Source organism: Pezoporus flaviventris, unplaced genomic scaffold, assembly GCF_033815535.1.
Source record: "Pezoporus flaviventris isolate CSIRO_AGI_PZ_B2104156 unplaced genomic scaffold, CSIRO_AGI_Pfla_v1 ptg000007l, whole genome shotgun sequence".
In the NCBI taxonomy this organism is placed as follows: domain Eukaryota; kingdom Metazoa; phylum Chordata; class Aves; order Psittaciformes; family Psittacidae; genus Pezoporus; species Pezoporus flaviventris.
The window spans coordinates 1,503,950-1,521,553 of NW_026892555.1; the positions used below are offsets into that span (position 1 = coordinate 1,503,950).

Consider the following 17,604-nt stretch of genomic DNA (forward strand, 5'->3'; position numbering starts at 1 on the left):
CAGTCAGTTGGATTTTTTCCTGCTGCAGCTGGTGCCCATAGACCTTTCCATTTGTTTGATTTCTCTGTGACTCCTTCTTAACAACCCCCTCCTCTCCAGGTCGTTTTCTTTGCTTCCATTTACATCACATCCTCCAGCTCCCTAAGCACCCACTGGACTTGCTCCAATGTGGTGACACCTCTTCCAGATGGGGGCTCAAGGGTATCAGATGTGGGTGTCAAGCAGAGAAGAATATTCAATTCTCTTGATCTCTTGGCTATATTCTTGTTTATATAGACCACTAATGCTGACCTTCATTGTTGCATGGGTGCATTGCTGACTCATTTCCACATCATTGCCCTCTAGAACCTGCAGACTCTCCCCTCTAGAGACATTTCCAAGCCGGTCAGTCCCAGCTCATCCTTCTCCATGCAGTTATTCTGTCCCAGGTGTAGAACTGTGCATTTCTTTGTGTTGTAACACTTCTCCAGCCCATATCTCCTGTTTGCTGAGGTCCTTCTGAATGGTAGTGCTGTTTTGCAGCATATCAGTGACTCTTCCCAATTTGGTGTCATCCACAAACCTGCTGAAGGTGCATTTTGCCCCATCAACCAAGTTGCTAAAGAAGACATTAAACAATATTTGCAATAGTATCAACCCCTGTCAGATGTAACTACTAAGCAGCTCCTGATTAGACTTCAAACCATTGACCATTACCCTTTTAAGCCTGGATGAACTATATCCACCTAATAAGGCACTTTGGAAACCGCTAATGCAGTGCAGTTTCCTGGTCTGGATACAGAAACATTAGGGGAGACTGTGTTAATGGCCTTTGTAATGTCAAAATGTACAACGCTTACTTCTCTCCACGGTCCATGCAACCAGACATCCCATCACAAAAGGGAAACTGGTCAGTCAGGCACAACCTGCTCTCAATAAATCTGCACTGTCTATTCCAAATCGCTTTTTTGTCCATCATTTTGCCTGGAAATAACCTTTATAACTACTTGTTCCTTAATCTTCCCAGGGTCCGTGAGTACGCTGACCAGCCGGTTGTTCTCTGGATCCTCCTCCTTGCCCTTTTTAAAGATGGGTTTAATATTTGCCTTCTTCCATCCATCAAGAATCTCCCCAGATGATAAACAGTGGCTCCACCATAACACCAGCCAGCTCCCTCAACACCCTTTACGCATTCCATTTGGTCCCATGGACTTGCAAATGTCCAGTTTGCTTGAATCATAGAAGCATAGAATACCAGGTCAGAAGGTGACCCTAAGAATGATCCAACCTCACTTGGCAGAAAAGGTCCTCAGCTCTCTTCCTTGGCAGTGGGTTGTATTTTCTTGCCCAGATTCTGCCACTAGGTATAGGAACTCGGGTGCCTGGGAGCAAACCTTGACAATAGAACAAGGCAACAAAGGCACTGAGTACCTTCACCCTTTCTACTTCCTTCTCCATCAGGCTACTTGCCCCATTCAACACTGGGCCAACACTTTCCTGGGTAATCCTCTGGGCATACTTACAGAAGCCCTTATTGATGTCTTCCACATCCCTTACCAGTTTGAAATGCAGCTGAGGCCTGACCTTCCTAGTTCAACCCTGAATTCCTGCACAATGGTTCCATAGTACTCCTTGGTAGCCTGACTTGGGTGCCAAACATTTCCTTGCTATGTTTCATCTCAGTCAGAAGTCTCCTGTTACGCTAGGACAGCTTCTTTCCATCTCCTTCCATTCTCTGGCACAGGATGCTCCACAGAAAGAAATCACCATGAGTAGCCATATCCTCTGGCCAAGGAAGTGAGGAAATCATATCAATAGGGAAAAAAAACACAGAACTTGATGCGTTTTGCCAGTGGAAAGATCTCCATCAAAGGCAGAGCTACTCCAGGGTGCTGTCTTGCTACTCCTTGGTTGATTCATGCCTACTTATCAAAATGGAAGCCATCAAAGCAGGGGAGAACTCACTGCACATTTAGGGAACTCCTGCTGTGGCCTGTGTCCTGCAAGATGTGGGGAAGCCACCGTGCAAACCGAGACAGATGGAGGTGGGAAAACCCCACAGTCTGTCTCTTTGTCCCCATTATGCTCCCATAAACACTGAGTCACCTCTTGCTTCCTCACACACATCCTTCTCTGCGCAGTCACTCCATGCTGTCTCCCACCAGGGCCACTGAGTAACTCTGCAAAGGCAGAGCTGCCGGCTTTAAAGCGTTAAAAGCCCCTTGAGAGCTCATTGACAAGCACTAAATCAATCCTTCAGGCTTCAATGGGCAGGGAGTGAGAAAAGCTCGCGCTGATATCTTTCAGGGATGCAGCATTCACTGGAAAAGGTCTGCCGTGCCCCACATGCTGATGGGCTGGTGGAAGAGCTATTCGATAGCAAGCATTGATCTCCATGCTATAGAAAGGTCACTGACTCCAGAGGCTGCTGAGCTGCAATGAGTTCCAGGATGGAAAACACATTGGGACACTCCTGAAATACCAGCATTTCAAGGAGCTGTTTAAAAGCAGTGGTACCATCAGAACTTAGAGAAACTAAGTTATTTCAACTGTTCTGACCCTTGAATAGTTCATTTTCTCCCCCAGTTTTCATTTTCATGTCAGTTTTCAAGAGGGAAGATGTTTTTCTCTCAATTTCCTCTATTTTTCTGCATGAGTGGTGCAGCAAGTGGTTCGCACCACAGACCCTGTCTCCAGCTGTGACCCAGGACTGCCATCACCGGCAGATAACAAGGTCACTCCACTTCTATAGCCCCCCATGTCACTGACCTCTCTGTTGAGACTGCTAATCGGGCCAGTGATGCACCATCTGCAGCAGAGATTTTGCAGCCATCTGTCTACTGGGAACTGGAGTAAGTCCACCAACAGGCCACCAACAGCCGTCAAACGGAAACAACTTCCAGTTTTCAACCAGGCTGTGCCAAGTTGGCTGTGGCTGAAGCTATCGTTTGCATCAGAAAGCTCATGCCATTCATACCGATGGCTGAGTAGGTGCCACTGAGAAGCAACCATTATTTGGGGGGTTTGAATGGGAAGGGGAGGGTAAATTCATTTCCTCTCTGATATGCAGCCCAAAGCTAGGATCACCTCTCTTTTACTCTGCCCCCCTTTTCTTCACCATGTTCCTTTCCCTCTTGTCTTCCCACATCCTTTCTTTCTGCTTCCCCATATATAAACAAACCCTAGCTGGGCAAAAATCTGGGAATGTTTCCAGATTGTCAGCCTCAGTGAGCTTATTCATCAGAAGTGTTTCATACTCAAGCTGAGTCTATGTATGCATGCTCCAGATGCCTTTGTCCAGAGGTCTGAATGGGAAAATTCCCAGCCAAAGCTCCCTGAAACAGCTGAGCTCTGGTGAGTGCTCTCCACAGAAGACCAGGCAGTTGGGGCATAAGGAGTTTCTTCCTTAGTGAAAAAGAATGACTTTATACTCTTTTAGCAACAACAGCTGGAATAATACTGCTGATCCCACTTCTAAGCTGTTCCTCCAGCCGTTGTCTATCACGCTACATAACACCTAGGGCAAAACAAAATGGGAGCCAGGAGGTAATGTTGACTTGAATATGATGTTCCTGAGACCATTAATAGGACAGCACATTCATGTCCAGAAGCTATGCCTAAAATAAAAAGGACACACAGAGCGCTCAGGGCTCAGCCACGGGAATGCTGTGAAGTTTAGGAAACATGGAAACATGATCTACAGAGAAGGGATGGAACAAACTCAGCGCACCAAAGAGAAATTCTGGAGATCACTTGATCATGCTTAACAGATATTTACACAGAGAGACTTAGGATAGAGAGCCCTTTAACCAAGATATAGCTGGTCTCAGGATCACTTGGAAATGCATGTCCATCCTTGGCTAGCTCAGAAATGCCCATTCAAGCCTCCCATAAACATGTCCCCCCCGTTCATGCTGATCATTTTGGGCATAGGCATAACACAAAGGCTGGAATGTGAAATTAAAGAGAGTGTATTTTAAACAAGACAGGCAATTAACTTTACTGTCCTCAATAAGAGTTAATATTGAGGGGCACACTCCTGGAAGACAATACATCGTGTTGTTATTCCAAATGACTCTAGGATGCTCCAAACTTATTCAACCTCATGTCTGAACTTGGTTTTCAGATCCTGAACTTGTTTCTGATAAGAAAGAGAGGGTGAGGCTCGAACACTTGCTCTTTAGTCTTCTATCCTAACTTTCCACTTGATCCTGACACCAGTGACACCAGTAAGTCACCTACCAGCGCTGCCCAGTGTTGCCCAGCCTTAGGAAAAGCAGGAGAGGACAAGGACTTGAGCACATCCAATGATACCCCAGGCACGGAAAAACCTGAGTTCTAGATAAATGTTATTATGATCAGTCTTCAGCTCGTAGCACTTGCTATAATTAACTAACCACTATGCACTGTCACAGTATCAACAAAAAAGATGCATTTTTGCTCATTTTTCACTCTCTTGTTTCTTTCCTACATGAAAAGGTAAAAAAAGTTAGCTAAAATCACAACTCTGATCTGAATTAACCCTTTCCTTTCTATTAAGAAGCATCAATGGGTGAAATAAGAGCCTCAGACTGGTCCCTTCTCTCAAAAGGGTCACCAATAATATTTAAACAGTATATTCTCTGTAGCTAATCCATTTCAATTTCACAGTCATGCACCTGGTTCTGATTTTCTTGGGTTTCTTTAGCTTAGAGTTCTGAAGCTCTCAACACTTTTGCCATGAATTTAGGAAAGGTGTGAGTCTCATATATAAACTCAGACCTCGCTCAACATAGTTTAGGGTGAGAAACCTTTGCACACCTCGATTCCTCCAGCTTATACAGTCCACCAAAACATATCTAATAGGGGCATGGACCAATGTGGGCCTTTGTTCAATAAAACTTTGCTACTAAATCACTCCAGCCTCTATAAATGATGCAACTTAAAGTTACACCTGACCTGCTTATAGGTGTACAGGAGCTCTCTGCAATGGGATGTACTGAGGAATCCCATGTGCATCAGAAGCTAAAGGCAGAATGTGGCTAAGAGGTTATTTAGTTAGAGCTAGTTAGAGAGTTATTTAGACCATGTGGTTTATCATCCTTAAAGCTCCTGAAAAGCGCTGTCATTTCTTCAGGCCAGATGTTTTCATAACGGGTCACAGATGTTTTAATGTTATCAAAGACCCAACTGGGAATACCTTGGAGCAATACCAGGAGGCAGTGTGTGTCCATTTCTCCAAGAACAAGGTTTCCTGGGGTATACAAAGGCATCTAAACCAGCATGCGGCTTTTGAAAATGGAACAATGCAACTACATGGGGTCATGGCTCTAATTGCACTGTACTAATTTCTTTGGCATTAGAAGGGAAGAATAATGCCAACTAAGCCACCATAATGACTTAGTGCAGGACCCACTCATTACCAAACGGTTCTTCCTCAGGCACCAGACACCCAAAACCAGAGAGGAAAACCTTCAGGCTCCATGTAGGTCAAACGACAAGTTACTTTCCCCAACAAGAAGAGAAGAGAATGAAAGCCATACCTCCAAACAGAGACATAAATGATAATCAACAGCAAAAGTGTCAGCGAAGATACTCCACAGCCTACAATTAATGTGACAGAAGGGACCAGCACCTTTTCCATGTTCTGAAAGAGAAAAAATAAGACATTTATAAAAAAACGAAAGAAAAAGAACCCACAAAACCAAGAAGATGCTCAGGACCAGCTCAATTTCATGGCAAGAACTTTCCTCTTAATTTTCCGTGTTTCAACTCACCTGATTTTCACATGCACAGTATGTACAAATACCAGGATCTATTTCTGGTTGACCCACCCTTTTTGAGGACCTTATTCTGGTCCCACACACACCAGTGTTAAGTCTGGGTGACAACTCTCATACCCATATTGAGGAAGGTGAGTAAAAGATGTGGGTTGCAAAAGAAGGATGAAGCCCTTGAAGTCCAGTGTGAAAGCATGAAGATAACTAATGAGGCAACAGCAAAAAGCAGTGCCCACACTAGACCCACTACAAATGAGCTCATCTGAGAATAGCGGTGATGAAGGTTGGAGGATTAAAACATGGTAAAAATCTTTCACCAACTACAAATATCCCCCTGGAAAAGGAGAAGATGAAGCAAGCAAAGGAAAACCAAGATGTATATGCTCCCCAGGGACGCAGCATCAGTTTATACCATCCATCACTTCACTACTCTTACACTACTACACAAGGCTTTTCTTCATATGCAGGGCTCCTTACTGGAAAATCTGGTTCTCAATTCACTGAATCATAGAATCACAGAATGGTTTGGGTTGGAAAGGACCATAAGATCATTCAGTTCCAACCCCCTGCCATGGGCAGGGACACCTCACACTTGACCATGTTGCCCAAGGCTCTGTCCAACCTGGCCTTGAACACTGCCAGGGATGGAACATCTATCACTTCTCTGGGCAACCTGTGTCAGCACCTCACCACCCTCACAGTAAAGAACTTCTTCCTTATATCCAACCTGAATTTCTTCTGTTTAAGTTTAAACCCATCACCCCTTGTCCTAATACTAAAGTCCCCCATGAAGAGTCCCTTTCAAGCATCCTTGTAGGCGCCCTTCAGATATTGGAAGGCTGACTTCTCATCTAAACACATGGATCTGCTGATCATCAGCTCTTGCAACATCAAGAACAAACACACATGCTGTAACCTCACCTGAGCTAGTTCTCTGCAGTACTGGGACTGCGTAACAAGCTAATGTCTGCCAGACTAATATCACTAAACTCCCCCAGTTCTCAGCTTAGAAATGAGGATCTGGATCCCAGTTGGTTTGCTCTGCTGCAGGCTTTTTTCCTGGCATGTTTCTCATTTCCACATCACTGATGTCTGCTGGCATGAAGGCAGAGAAGCAGAGACCCACAGTGCAACAGACACATGAGAACCCTCTGTTTAGACTCATTAGGCAGTATGCAGAGGTGTGGGAGCACAGTCAGGGTTGTCATTAGACTGGCACGGTACCAACACCTATCACTACAGCCATGAAGATGAGATGGTTCCTGACATAGCAAGGGCTTAGCATAGGGAAAGAGAAAGCAAAAAGCAATTACACACGGATTTGGGAATGGAACAGGCAGTTCTCTAAGGACTTGTCTACACTGTTTTGTTGGCAGGTATGAGGCTGCTCAACCTGAACCTCCAGTCAGTGAGATGCCATGAAGCTGAGGCGACTGCAGCTCTGTTCCAGGCTACTGAGCCTTCTGCAAAGCAAAATATACTAGGCAAGGCACAAGTGCCATGTTTATATGGAGTCTGGCCAGCTCAACACATGGGCAAAGCAAGTATGTGCCCAGTGCACACAGCCAGTAGAGGTTTAGTCCACAGATCCCACCATGAAGAACAGAAACAACCCCGATATAAAGGGATCTGAGGTGAATAGTCCCTGAAGTCCAAAGGGCTGGGGAAGATCCCATTTACTTGCTTATTTTGACCAACAGCACCTCTCACGTTTTGAATCTCATTGACGGGGGGGAATTAAGGAGCAAAACTTTCACCACTCTGCTGCAGTGAACCCCATAGGAGCTATTGGGAAGGCTGGCACAAGAGCTTTAGGCATTTTTAGCTCTAAAAGGGCCTTTCAGTTCTCAAAAGGGGCCTGTAGGAAAGATGGGGAAGACTTTTTAGCAGGGCCTGTTGCAGCAGGACAAGGGGTGATGATTCTATGATCACAGGCAAAATTTAGCAACACATTCATTGGATTAAATGCCCAACTGGCATAGGTACCCAAAGGAGTAAAGGTTGATTGAGGGATCTTTATTGAATGCAAACTAGCTACAGACTGGACCTCAAACTGCACTTAGACTGTGGTGCTACCTTTCTGCAATGTCCCCTCTCTTCTGACCACATCAGCTCTGACACTTCACTACATGTACGCCAGTGCATCTTCCTTGAGTTTGCTTTGTGAAACAGGAGGCTAAGGACTCTCCAGAACACACCATAGATACACGCAAAGGGTTTGGATGCTGATCCTAATTCAACTTGCTGAAATTATGGAACTTGATATATATGAAGCTATGGAACTGGAAAGCAATATCTTAAGTCCTTTTAATTACCAGTAATTGTGCAAAAGCTCCGAGAATAATATGGTGCTGAGCCTCACCAATCCATCCAGCAAAGTTACCCCAAACTAGACTTCCCAAAATGCTCACAGAAAATGTTTCAGTTCCCATGCGGATTCTTCCTTTGAACTTCTATGGAGATTTGGATCCTTAACTGTGGACCTATTGGAGCAAGTCCAGAGGAAGGACATGAACATGTTCAGAGGGCCGGAGCAGCTCTGCTCTGGAGCCAGGCTGAGAGAGCTGGGCTGGGTCAGCCTGGAGAAGAGAAGGCTCCTGAAGGGGAGACCTTAGAGCAGCTCCAGTGACTAAAGGGGCTGCAGGAAACTTGGAGAGGGGCTTTGGGCAAGGGATGGAGGGACAGGCCAAGGGGAATGGCTTTAACCTGCCAGAGGGGAGACTGAGATGAGCTCTTAGGCAGAAGCTCTTCCCTGTGAGGGTGCTGAGGCGCTGGCACAGGGTGCCCAGAGAAGCTGTGGCTGCCCCATCCCTGGCAGTGTTCAAGGCCAGGTTGGACACAGGGGCTTGGAGCAAGCTGCGGTAGTGGAAGGTGTCCCTGCCCATGGCAGGGGCATTGGAAATAGATGGTCTTTAAGGTCCTTTCCAACCAAAACCATTCCATGATTCTACTATCACAGCGATTTTTAATGTCAACTCATACGACTGTATTCCCACCCTGAGAATTTACTCCTGCCAAATATTTGTGGAAGGTTAGAAGCAGGTTTTCAGAGAACTAGGTAAACATAAAGAAATTTCAATGAAAACGTCAACATTTTCGTTTGTTTTCTATCAAATAAAAATTGAAATTGGACATATTCCAGGCACTGCTAGTGCTGAAACACCATATTCTGATCCGCATAAATTGAAATGTGGAAGGGACTTTCTTTTGGGAACAGAAGTCCCTTATTTAGTCAGGCACTGGGGTAGGGTAGGAGGGAGAGATGCAAACTCCACATCTTCTCTCTTTGACACCTTGGTTTCCCCTCTTGCAGAACCCAAGTGAGCAACAGCCCTATCCCACCCCAGAGATGCACGGTCCTAATAGATGTACTGTGAAGCACAAAATAATCAGAAGTGGATTGCTCCTTCCTCACTCATTCCATGCTCACTCACAACCCTTTTTATCTCCCTGCACCCTCCTTAAGGCAAAATGAGTCCACGTCGCACAAATGGTGTCCTGGGATGAGCATCGATTGTGACGTTTGATTTAAGTAGGTCTCATTTCACTGACTTTTCATGGGTAACTGGATAAAAGTGGGGGAGGAGCTCCATTAAAGTAAAAAACGCCTGACATATAACTCATTCTTAAACCATCCAAGAGACACTGAAGAAGTGGAGTTTGGATTTGAAGAGATGAGCTGACTACATCCCTGTATCTCCAACACAATAACATGAACATCCCTCCCTTCCACATCCTCTCTGACAGCTCCCCACCTCAAAAAAACTCAGGTTCTTTTACTCCTTTCCCTATCCCCTTTCCCACATCACACATAACCTAGATACCAAATCAGCTGTGTAATAGGTTGCATGTACTGCTCCATGCCTAGGTCAGATGTTTGCTCACTGGCAAGGCATTACACCGGCCAAGTGGAAGCCAGTCTTGTGGGTAATACCTGGTGTCTATCTGCAGCCCTCTGCACAGAAAAGACCCTGATCTTAGCATTCTTCTTTATCCTTCAGCCCAGCTTTCACAAAACCCTTGCCCACTGGAAGGACTTTTGCTGAAGAGAGATTATGAAGCGCATCCCTTCTCCCTATAGAGATGGCATGGTTGGTCCAGCCATGATTGGATTTCTGTTGTCGTCATGAGGGTGGATAATCATAAAAACCACTGGCTGCAAAGAAGAACAGGAGCACAGTACTTTAGAAATAAGAAGTCTTAAAGGCTTAGGCCCACGTAGCTTAGGATTCTGCTTTCCTTCTTCATTATTAAGGTTTCTCTGTCCTCCCCATCTTCTCTCCCTCCCCCAAAAACGCACTTCTTCCCTTTGGCAACCAAAGCACTGTTTATTTTCTTTCTTCTGACTAATTAAAACCCCTGACAGAAGGTGGTTGAATGCTGCAGGATCTGAGCCTTGCAAGGGAAATTTCCTTGGAGGAGAAAGAGGGGGGAAAACAAGCTTGGTTTAAAAAGTGGTAATGCTACCAACAGAAAAGCAGTATGGCATTCTCAAGAGAGAAAGCAGTTCTTTGGGAGCTTCCCAGTAGCACAGGTGAAGCCTTAGGTGACATGGTCTAGTGTAAGGCCGCCCTGCCCATGACAGGGGACAGGAACTGGATGATCTTAAGGTCCTTTCCAACCCAAACCATTCTATGCTTCTATGAGGAGCGAATTGGTTGTCTGCAAAACACAGGACAGGAACTCAGTTTCCTCCTTTGGGGACCACAAGTGGTCCCAAGTAACCTGTCCATCACTACCTCCCCGTATCTGCTGATGGGTGCCATGCAGAAGCAACCTGACGAAGCCTTGCCTATTTGGAGCTGGAAAGAAAACCTTTCCCTGTGCCAAGCAGGTCGTTACGAGTTGCAAGTCCCACAGTACTGTCACCAAGCATGACAAGGGAGGAGAGAAGCAATCAATGACATCAGCTGAGATGGAAATAACGAGTACTACTGCCTAGGGCTGCTTGCTGTCCTACCACCTCATTGCTCTGCCTAGCAGGGCAGAAGGATGCTCCTCTTCTTTACAATTTCACTTTGCTTCCTTCTCCCTCTTTTCTATTTCCTTCTTTTCCTTCCTTCCTAATTTTTAGTTTCCTTTCTCTTTCTTACCCTTTTCCTATGGCCATTTTCCAAGACTTATTCTGCCTTTTCTTCTTTCTCTTCATGCATCGCTCCGTCTCTCCCCCCATTATGTTCTCTGCATCCTTTTCCTTCTCTTGTTTTCTGCAGAACACCGTGAAAAGTGACTTCATTTGAGTCGTGCTTGTTCCATTACCCTGCTCTGGCTCCAGGGTCAAACAGGCTCCAATTAGAACACAGTATTTCTTAATGCCATGCAGTTTGCCTGAAACCTTACAAGCAAGCTGTTCTTTCTGCTTTTTCCACCCTTGATACCAAGGAAGGCTGAGCAAAGTCGTTTTTAGGTACAACAGCATCATACTGAAGAACTGAACCATTTCTTTTGCTCCCAAATAAAACACAGGTATGTGAATTTGGAATCTGGGATGACGGGCTTCTTTTGGTTTGCTATTTGGAAGAGTTGCCTTGAGCCTGACTTCCATTTGAAATTAAAGACTCATGAAGTCATAGAATTACAGCAGCACTGGTTGCAAGAGACTTTAAAGCTTTCTAATCCAATTTACAGCTTGGAGCAAGGCTAGCACTGACATTGGGGGGAGGCTGGCCATGGTTTTGCTTGGATGAGTCTTGGGAAATCTCAGAGGTGGAGAGCTCCCATCCCTCTGGTGTCTATTCCAGGGCCACATCACTCTTCTGGTAATAGGATTTTTCCTAAGGTCACACATTAACCCCAAAAGCTACAGTTCATGGCTTTTCCCTTTGTTAAAACATCAGGCACAAGACAGAGGAGTTCCGTTTTATAACTTTGGTAATTGCCCCTCTGACACCTTTAGGCTGTGATTAGATTGCCTCTTATATTCATCTATGTAGGACCGAGCAGGTTCAGATCCCAGTACCTCTCCTCACAGGTAATGAGCATAAAGCAATGAGACTCATTCCCCTCTTCACAAAGAACTGGACTGGGTGGGTGTGATTTACACCAAGAACTGCTCAGGAACCATTTTACTGTGCCACAGGCCTCAAGGCTTTTCATGCTTTTTGTGAAGGTTTTTGAAAGCTATATTGTATTGATTTTGTTGCTGGTTGGACAACTCTTGTCAAAGCAGAGAGCTGGTTGTTAAAATTGCTGGAAAATAATGCTTTTAACAGCACTCACAAAAGGGAGCAGCTTTCTGAACAAAGGGGTGTAATGTCAGTGCTGAAAGAAAACTACTGAGAACGGCTGAATGACCAAGAGGTGAACGTGGTATTGTCATCTGCCAAAGAAATCACCATTCAGTTAAATTCTGTGTTTCTCTTTTGGGCTCAGGCTCTTTGTATATCCGCATATATACTGCAGTGGTGTTGTAAAGCACCAGCCATGTATTTTACTACAATACAACCACTGGACAAAAAAGGACAGCAGCCACTCCAGATAGCAGCAATCTGCAGCATCTTTTTGACTTTGGTAATGAGTGATGCTATGACACTTTCAACTGTCTGAGAACCAGGCTCTTGACACGTTTAGCAGAGAATGCTGCCGTTGATGTGTGTCCCCACCTTTAGGGCTCTGCAGAGCCAAGAGAAGCAAAGCCTTGCACCTGCCTGCAGAAAGAGAAGTTATGAGGGATGCAAGGAGCAGACCCACTGAATAAGCAGTTCTTGAACACTGCCAGGGATGGGGCAGCCGCAGCTTCTCTGGGCAACCTGTGCCAGTGTCTCACCACCCTCATAGTGAAGAATTTCTTCCTTACATCCAATTTAAATCTACCCTCTTTCATTTGAAAACCATTGCCCCTTGACACTACGGGCCCTGGTGTTGTGGACAAGACCCTGGCCAGCAGTTAAGCACCACACAGCTGCTTGCTCACTCTCCCTGAAACAGGATGGGTGGTGAGAATCAGAATGGGGAAAGTGCAAAAATTTGTGGGTTGAGATAAAGACAGCTTGATAATGAAAAGAAAAATAGGGGAAAAAATGAGAGAGAGGGAAAAAAAACCCTCAAGGTGATGTAAAATAGAACAATCGCTCACCACCAAGCAACAAATGCCCACACAGTCCCCAAGCAATGGCAATCCCTCAAACCTCTAACCCTCCAGCTTTATATTGTGAGCATGACACCATACAGTATGGGATACCCCTTAGGTCAGTTGGGATCAGCTATCCTGGCTGTGTCCCCTCCTAACACCTTCTGCATCCCTAGCCTGCTCACTGGTGGGGTGAGGAGCAGAAAAGGCCTTGACTCTGTTTAAGCTCTTTTCAGTGATAACAAAAACACCCGTGTGATCCACACTGTTTCCAAAACAAATCCAAAACATAGCCCCATACCAGGTACTATGGAGAAATTTAACTCTATCCCCAACAAAACCTGGTTAAAAGGTCTATATCAATTTTTCTTATATATTTTATATAGTATTATATATGTACTTCATATATTGAAAGACCACAATAAGGTCTCCCCAGAGCCTTCTCTCCTCCACCTTCTAACCTTTGAGGAGGGCTTTGAGATCCCTGCATGAAGATCACTTTGTGGCATCATTAATAAATAATCCTTTTACAACCTCTTTCACAACATCCTCCCCAGCTCTGCCCATGTCATTGCAAATCAGATCCAGACGATTACTACCTTGTTTTGCTTCATAACTACAGGCTTCTTATGTCAAAGCTAATAGTCACCCATTATTTGGAACGCTTCTGTGTAGCTGAGGGCCCCTTTTATGTAATTTGGCCACTCTAACAGGCAATTCTGTATAATTACAGTACACAAAAATCACCCGGAGAGACATCTTAACGTGCTACTATTTATTAACCACCACTAACTCTTCACTTGGTATCGAGTCCACTCTCAAGCTACAACATGGCAATCTGCATTTAGTAAACAGCCTTGATGAAGCTTGCAGGGCAGAGGAGTGGTCACTCAGCCAGTTGTTAATAGGAACTGTCAGGATAATTTCCTTCAGGCTGGCAGGGAATTACAGGAATTAACAGTACTTATTGTCTACCTGCCACTCCTTGATGCCATGGTCAGCTTGCTGCTGCTTTTTGAGCTACCAGACTGCACTCTCAGTGCTTCAGTTTCCAGTGCTGATATCAAGGAGGGCTGGATCAGGCTCAGAGTACCTCTAAGGACCACTCTCCTCCTGCCCAGCTGCCCTCAAACATTTTCATTATCATTATTTAAAATGCATTCATAGAGTCATAGAATGGTTTGAGTTGGAAAGGGCCTTAAAGATCATTCAGCTCCAAACCCCCTGCCATAGGCAGTGGATTTTCCCTTTCTGTCTCTTTCCCATTACACTTTGCTTGGTCAAGCTGCTGAAAACACTTTTTAACGGGGCTCTGAAAAGTAGCTCTGAGCCACTTTGCATCCCTCTGAGAGATGTGGTTTAGGAACCAGCGTGCTGAGCAAAGGGACAACAAGCAAGCAGAGCAGGGCTCTATTCCCAGCTTGCCTGCAGGTCAACTGCGTACATGGCTCCATCATTTAAACCAATCTTTTCAAAGCCCTCTCAGCCGACCTGCTTTAGATTGCAAACAGTGGCTTTAACTTCTCAGGGGCCTATTTTAACCCCCTGGAAATGGAAGAGAATAATACTGCCCTCCATCTCTCTTCCAAAGCTTAATTCAGCTTAGACTTCTGATACGTGTAAATGCGTTAGGGGATTCCTAGGGCTACACTGGGACAATCAAGCACCAGCATTTCATTTTCTACTGCAAATTATTAACATGGGGAGGTATGGAGCTGCAGTATTAACATGGAGAGGTGTGGAGGAGAGAGAGGAGAGAGCTTTTTGGTTTAAATGTTTGTGAGCTGACCAGGTGGTGCTTTTTACATCTTTGCTTTCATGCATATGGGAAACTTTGCTCTGTTCTAGCCTTTCCCTTTAAAGCATGCCATGGCAGGGGGGTTGGAACTAGATGATCTTAAGGTCCTTTTCAACCCTAACTATTCTATGATTCTATGTTAAAGGGAAAATACAAACATTTTCCACAATAAAGGTGGTAAGAATCACAACGTCCTGTTCCTCTAAGGTTATGTGCTCCTTCCTTCTAAGACAACTAGGCAGAAGTGAACTTGAATGAGTACCACTGTCACAGGCACTGCAGCAAACAACAAACCTCTATCTCACTATGTTAGTCCTAGAAAACACAATAGTCCAGTACCCACTCCGTTACCCTGAGCTGAAGTGATGATACTGTATAGATAACACTCATATAAAATCACTGTTCAAGACAGAGGGGTCTTGTCCATCCATGGACCATGCCAACCCCTGGACCACAGCTGGACAAACCATGATAGATCAGGGAGCTTTATAACAATTAAACAGTATGGACAATTACAGGATAGTGCTGGAGACACTTCTACCAGGGAATTTATGATCATCATCATTATTGTTCCTATTACTAGCATTATTTTATAGTATGAACATATGCTCTAAATACATTAAAAATGAACTGCCTTTACTGCTCCCTTCTGCTTGAGATTGCCCCTTCTGTGCACTACACAAAGGATAATCAATTCAAAGTCTGTAACTGATTTGCAAGCCTATTCTTGCATTTCCCATCTTGCCCTAGTTTCACAAGCGTGCCCTCATCCCTAGTAACTTCCCATCATCAGCGCTGAGCACCTTGCAGGGAAATGTGGTAAGATTTACACACAGCTGAAATAAAATAACTCCACAGCAGACTGGGAGAGGAAAATGAGGGTAGAATCCAGACTGTGTTTATCCTGATTTAAGCAGTGTTTTGGTTCCATGCCAGGCGACAGCATTTCACCAAATTACTCCAAAACAGCCCGCTGTTTGTTTTACTCAATCATTGTTGTACCGGTGAGTGATGCCAGACTGGTAGCTCTCCCCACAGCATGGGCAGCACATTCCTTCCCCATCCTCTTCTTAAGAGAGACATGGCTGAGGAGTAGGGGGAACACCCAAGATGCTCATATCACCATACTGAAAACAGACATCTGCCTTCCCTTTCCCCTTCTCCCACCCTTGCCCGGTCCTTAAGCAAAACCTTCATCCAAAGCACAAGCCGTGAATACTTGTGGAAAGCCTGCAGAAGCCATCACTTAAGCATCTCCTAAGCCCTGCCTTCATTTAGTCACTTTAATTATTACTTGTGGATATGATTCCTCTCCTGTAGAACTCAAGCAAACGTTTCCATCTCTCACTGCTCAATCACTGAAGATGTCTGCATGGGCAACAGTTCCTGACCTGCACAAGGTCAGGAACCAGATGTCTCCAGCTCATTATCAGTCCTCAGAGGCTTTCAGGGGCTCCTTGGCTAGAGCTCGCCTATGAGAAGATGAAGGGATTTCAACCATTTGGCAGATCATCAGTACACTCTTATGATGATAATATTCCCATTGCAGTTTGAAAAGCCCATGGGATCCAGCATGTTTCCACCTACCCAGTGCAATGCACAGCTGGTTACTGTGGACTCGCTGGTGCTAATTCCCTCTACATGGAACGGTGATCTCAAATCAGTGCACATGGAATCAGTTTCTGGCCCTGATGCCCATCTCATTCACAGCAGAGTGATTGGGAAGTAAAACTGTAACAGCCGCTAGAATTACAAGTGTACTGAGTTGATATAAACAAGATCAAAACTGGCCCCAGTAGTAGGATATTCCCCATGTGGGGAATGGCTGACATGATTGCCATATTTAAAAGAGCAAAAAGACAATTTGCCATGAAAAATGAAAGCCTTGTCGTGCTTGTGGGAAAAGAGCAATGTCATTTTGCTTTCACAGATTTATTGTGTTGTGTATATCCTGCTTGTTAGTAGGGCAGGTAGCTAGCAAGCACTGAGCTGCAGGCTTAGTTTTGACTAACCACTATCACATGCAGCATAATCCTGCTTTCCTGATTAGGCAGTCCTGACATTTAGAGGGAACTTTCAAGCTCAAATACTCATAACTGCAAGTCTGACATTTGTTTTCGATGTGTATTACCCATTTTTGCTTAAGTATTGCCGTTGCTGCCAAAATCTTGCGAGTAGATTAGTACACTCCGTTATTCATAGATAGCAAAAGCATGACGGGCACAAGCCTTTGAGAAACTGATTCAGTTTTGGTTGAAATGAGTAGACATTTGTTGTAAAACAAGAATAAGAACTCAATTTCCATGTCTCGCTGCATGGCAACTCAAGGGCAACTTTAGCCTTTAGGCAGGGCTCAACAGGGTTGAGTGGTGAGCAGCTTGCCGAAATTTCCCCAAAAAGGGCTTTTCTAGGTTGAAGTACTATGAAGATGGGTGCGGAATGATAGGAGAAAGACAAGCACCACTCAACAGCTCGACTCAATGCACTTACTTAGTCCTTGCAGTGCTTCAAAAAGGAAGATAATCTCATTTAGCACTAATGCGCTGACTCCCACCCCTGATGCGCCCATGAAACCCAGCCTCCATCACCCACTTGTTACCATTTTCAAGCGAGCACCTTTTGTGATGTCTCCCACGCTGTCCTCTGACTTGGGAGATGCTCCCCCCCCCCCCCCCCCAAAAAAAAAAACACCAAAAAAACTACCCAGTGCTCTTGCTTCAAACCTCCTCTGTTAAACCCTGCTCGGCTCGATGTCTACAAGACAACCCTGACAACAGCAGATGTGCCACGACTTACTGCGGATCGCGATGACTAATGCCCTCGCGCTGTTTACATGTGCCCCCACACCCGCCTGTATCCAAGCATCCTTCTATGTCAGCTGGAAATTTCAGTTATATTTTGTCTATTTTGGGTCTGGGTCATTTTGTGGCTCATTCTGTGTTGAACAGATTGAAGTCGTCACTCTCAGGTGATGAGGAGGTTGGAATAACACATTATGA

At 45.0% G+C, this 17,604-nt stretch overlaps 1 protein-coding gene across 2 annotated transcripts in view; it reads right to left on the reverse strand.

Moving 5' to 3' along the window:
* The window catches only part of ADGRB1 (adhesion G protein-coupled receptor B1), a 285,153-nt gene that overhangs the window by 62,647 nt on the left and 204,902 nt on the right, over positions 1 to 17,604 (reverse strand). Inside the window, exons 19-20 of one of the 2 annotated variants that reach the window (XM_061447599.1) lie at positions 5,502 to 5,605; positions 4,222 to 4,317 (exon numbers count right to left, since the gene is read on the reverse strand). In XM_061447599.1, the coding sequence (XP_061303583.1) occupies positions 4,222 to 4,317; positions 5,502 to 5,605 (200 nt within the window). The remainder of the gene's footprint in view (positions 1 to 4,221; positions 4,318 to 5,501; positions 5,606 to 17,604) is intronic. The other variant, XM_061447600.1, reaches the window with a different exon arrangement.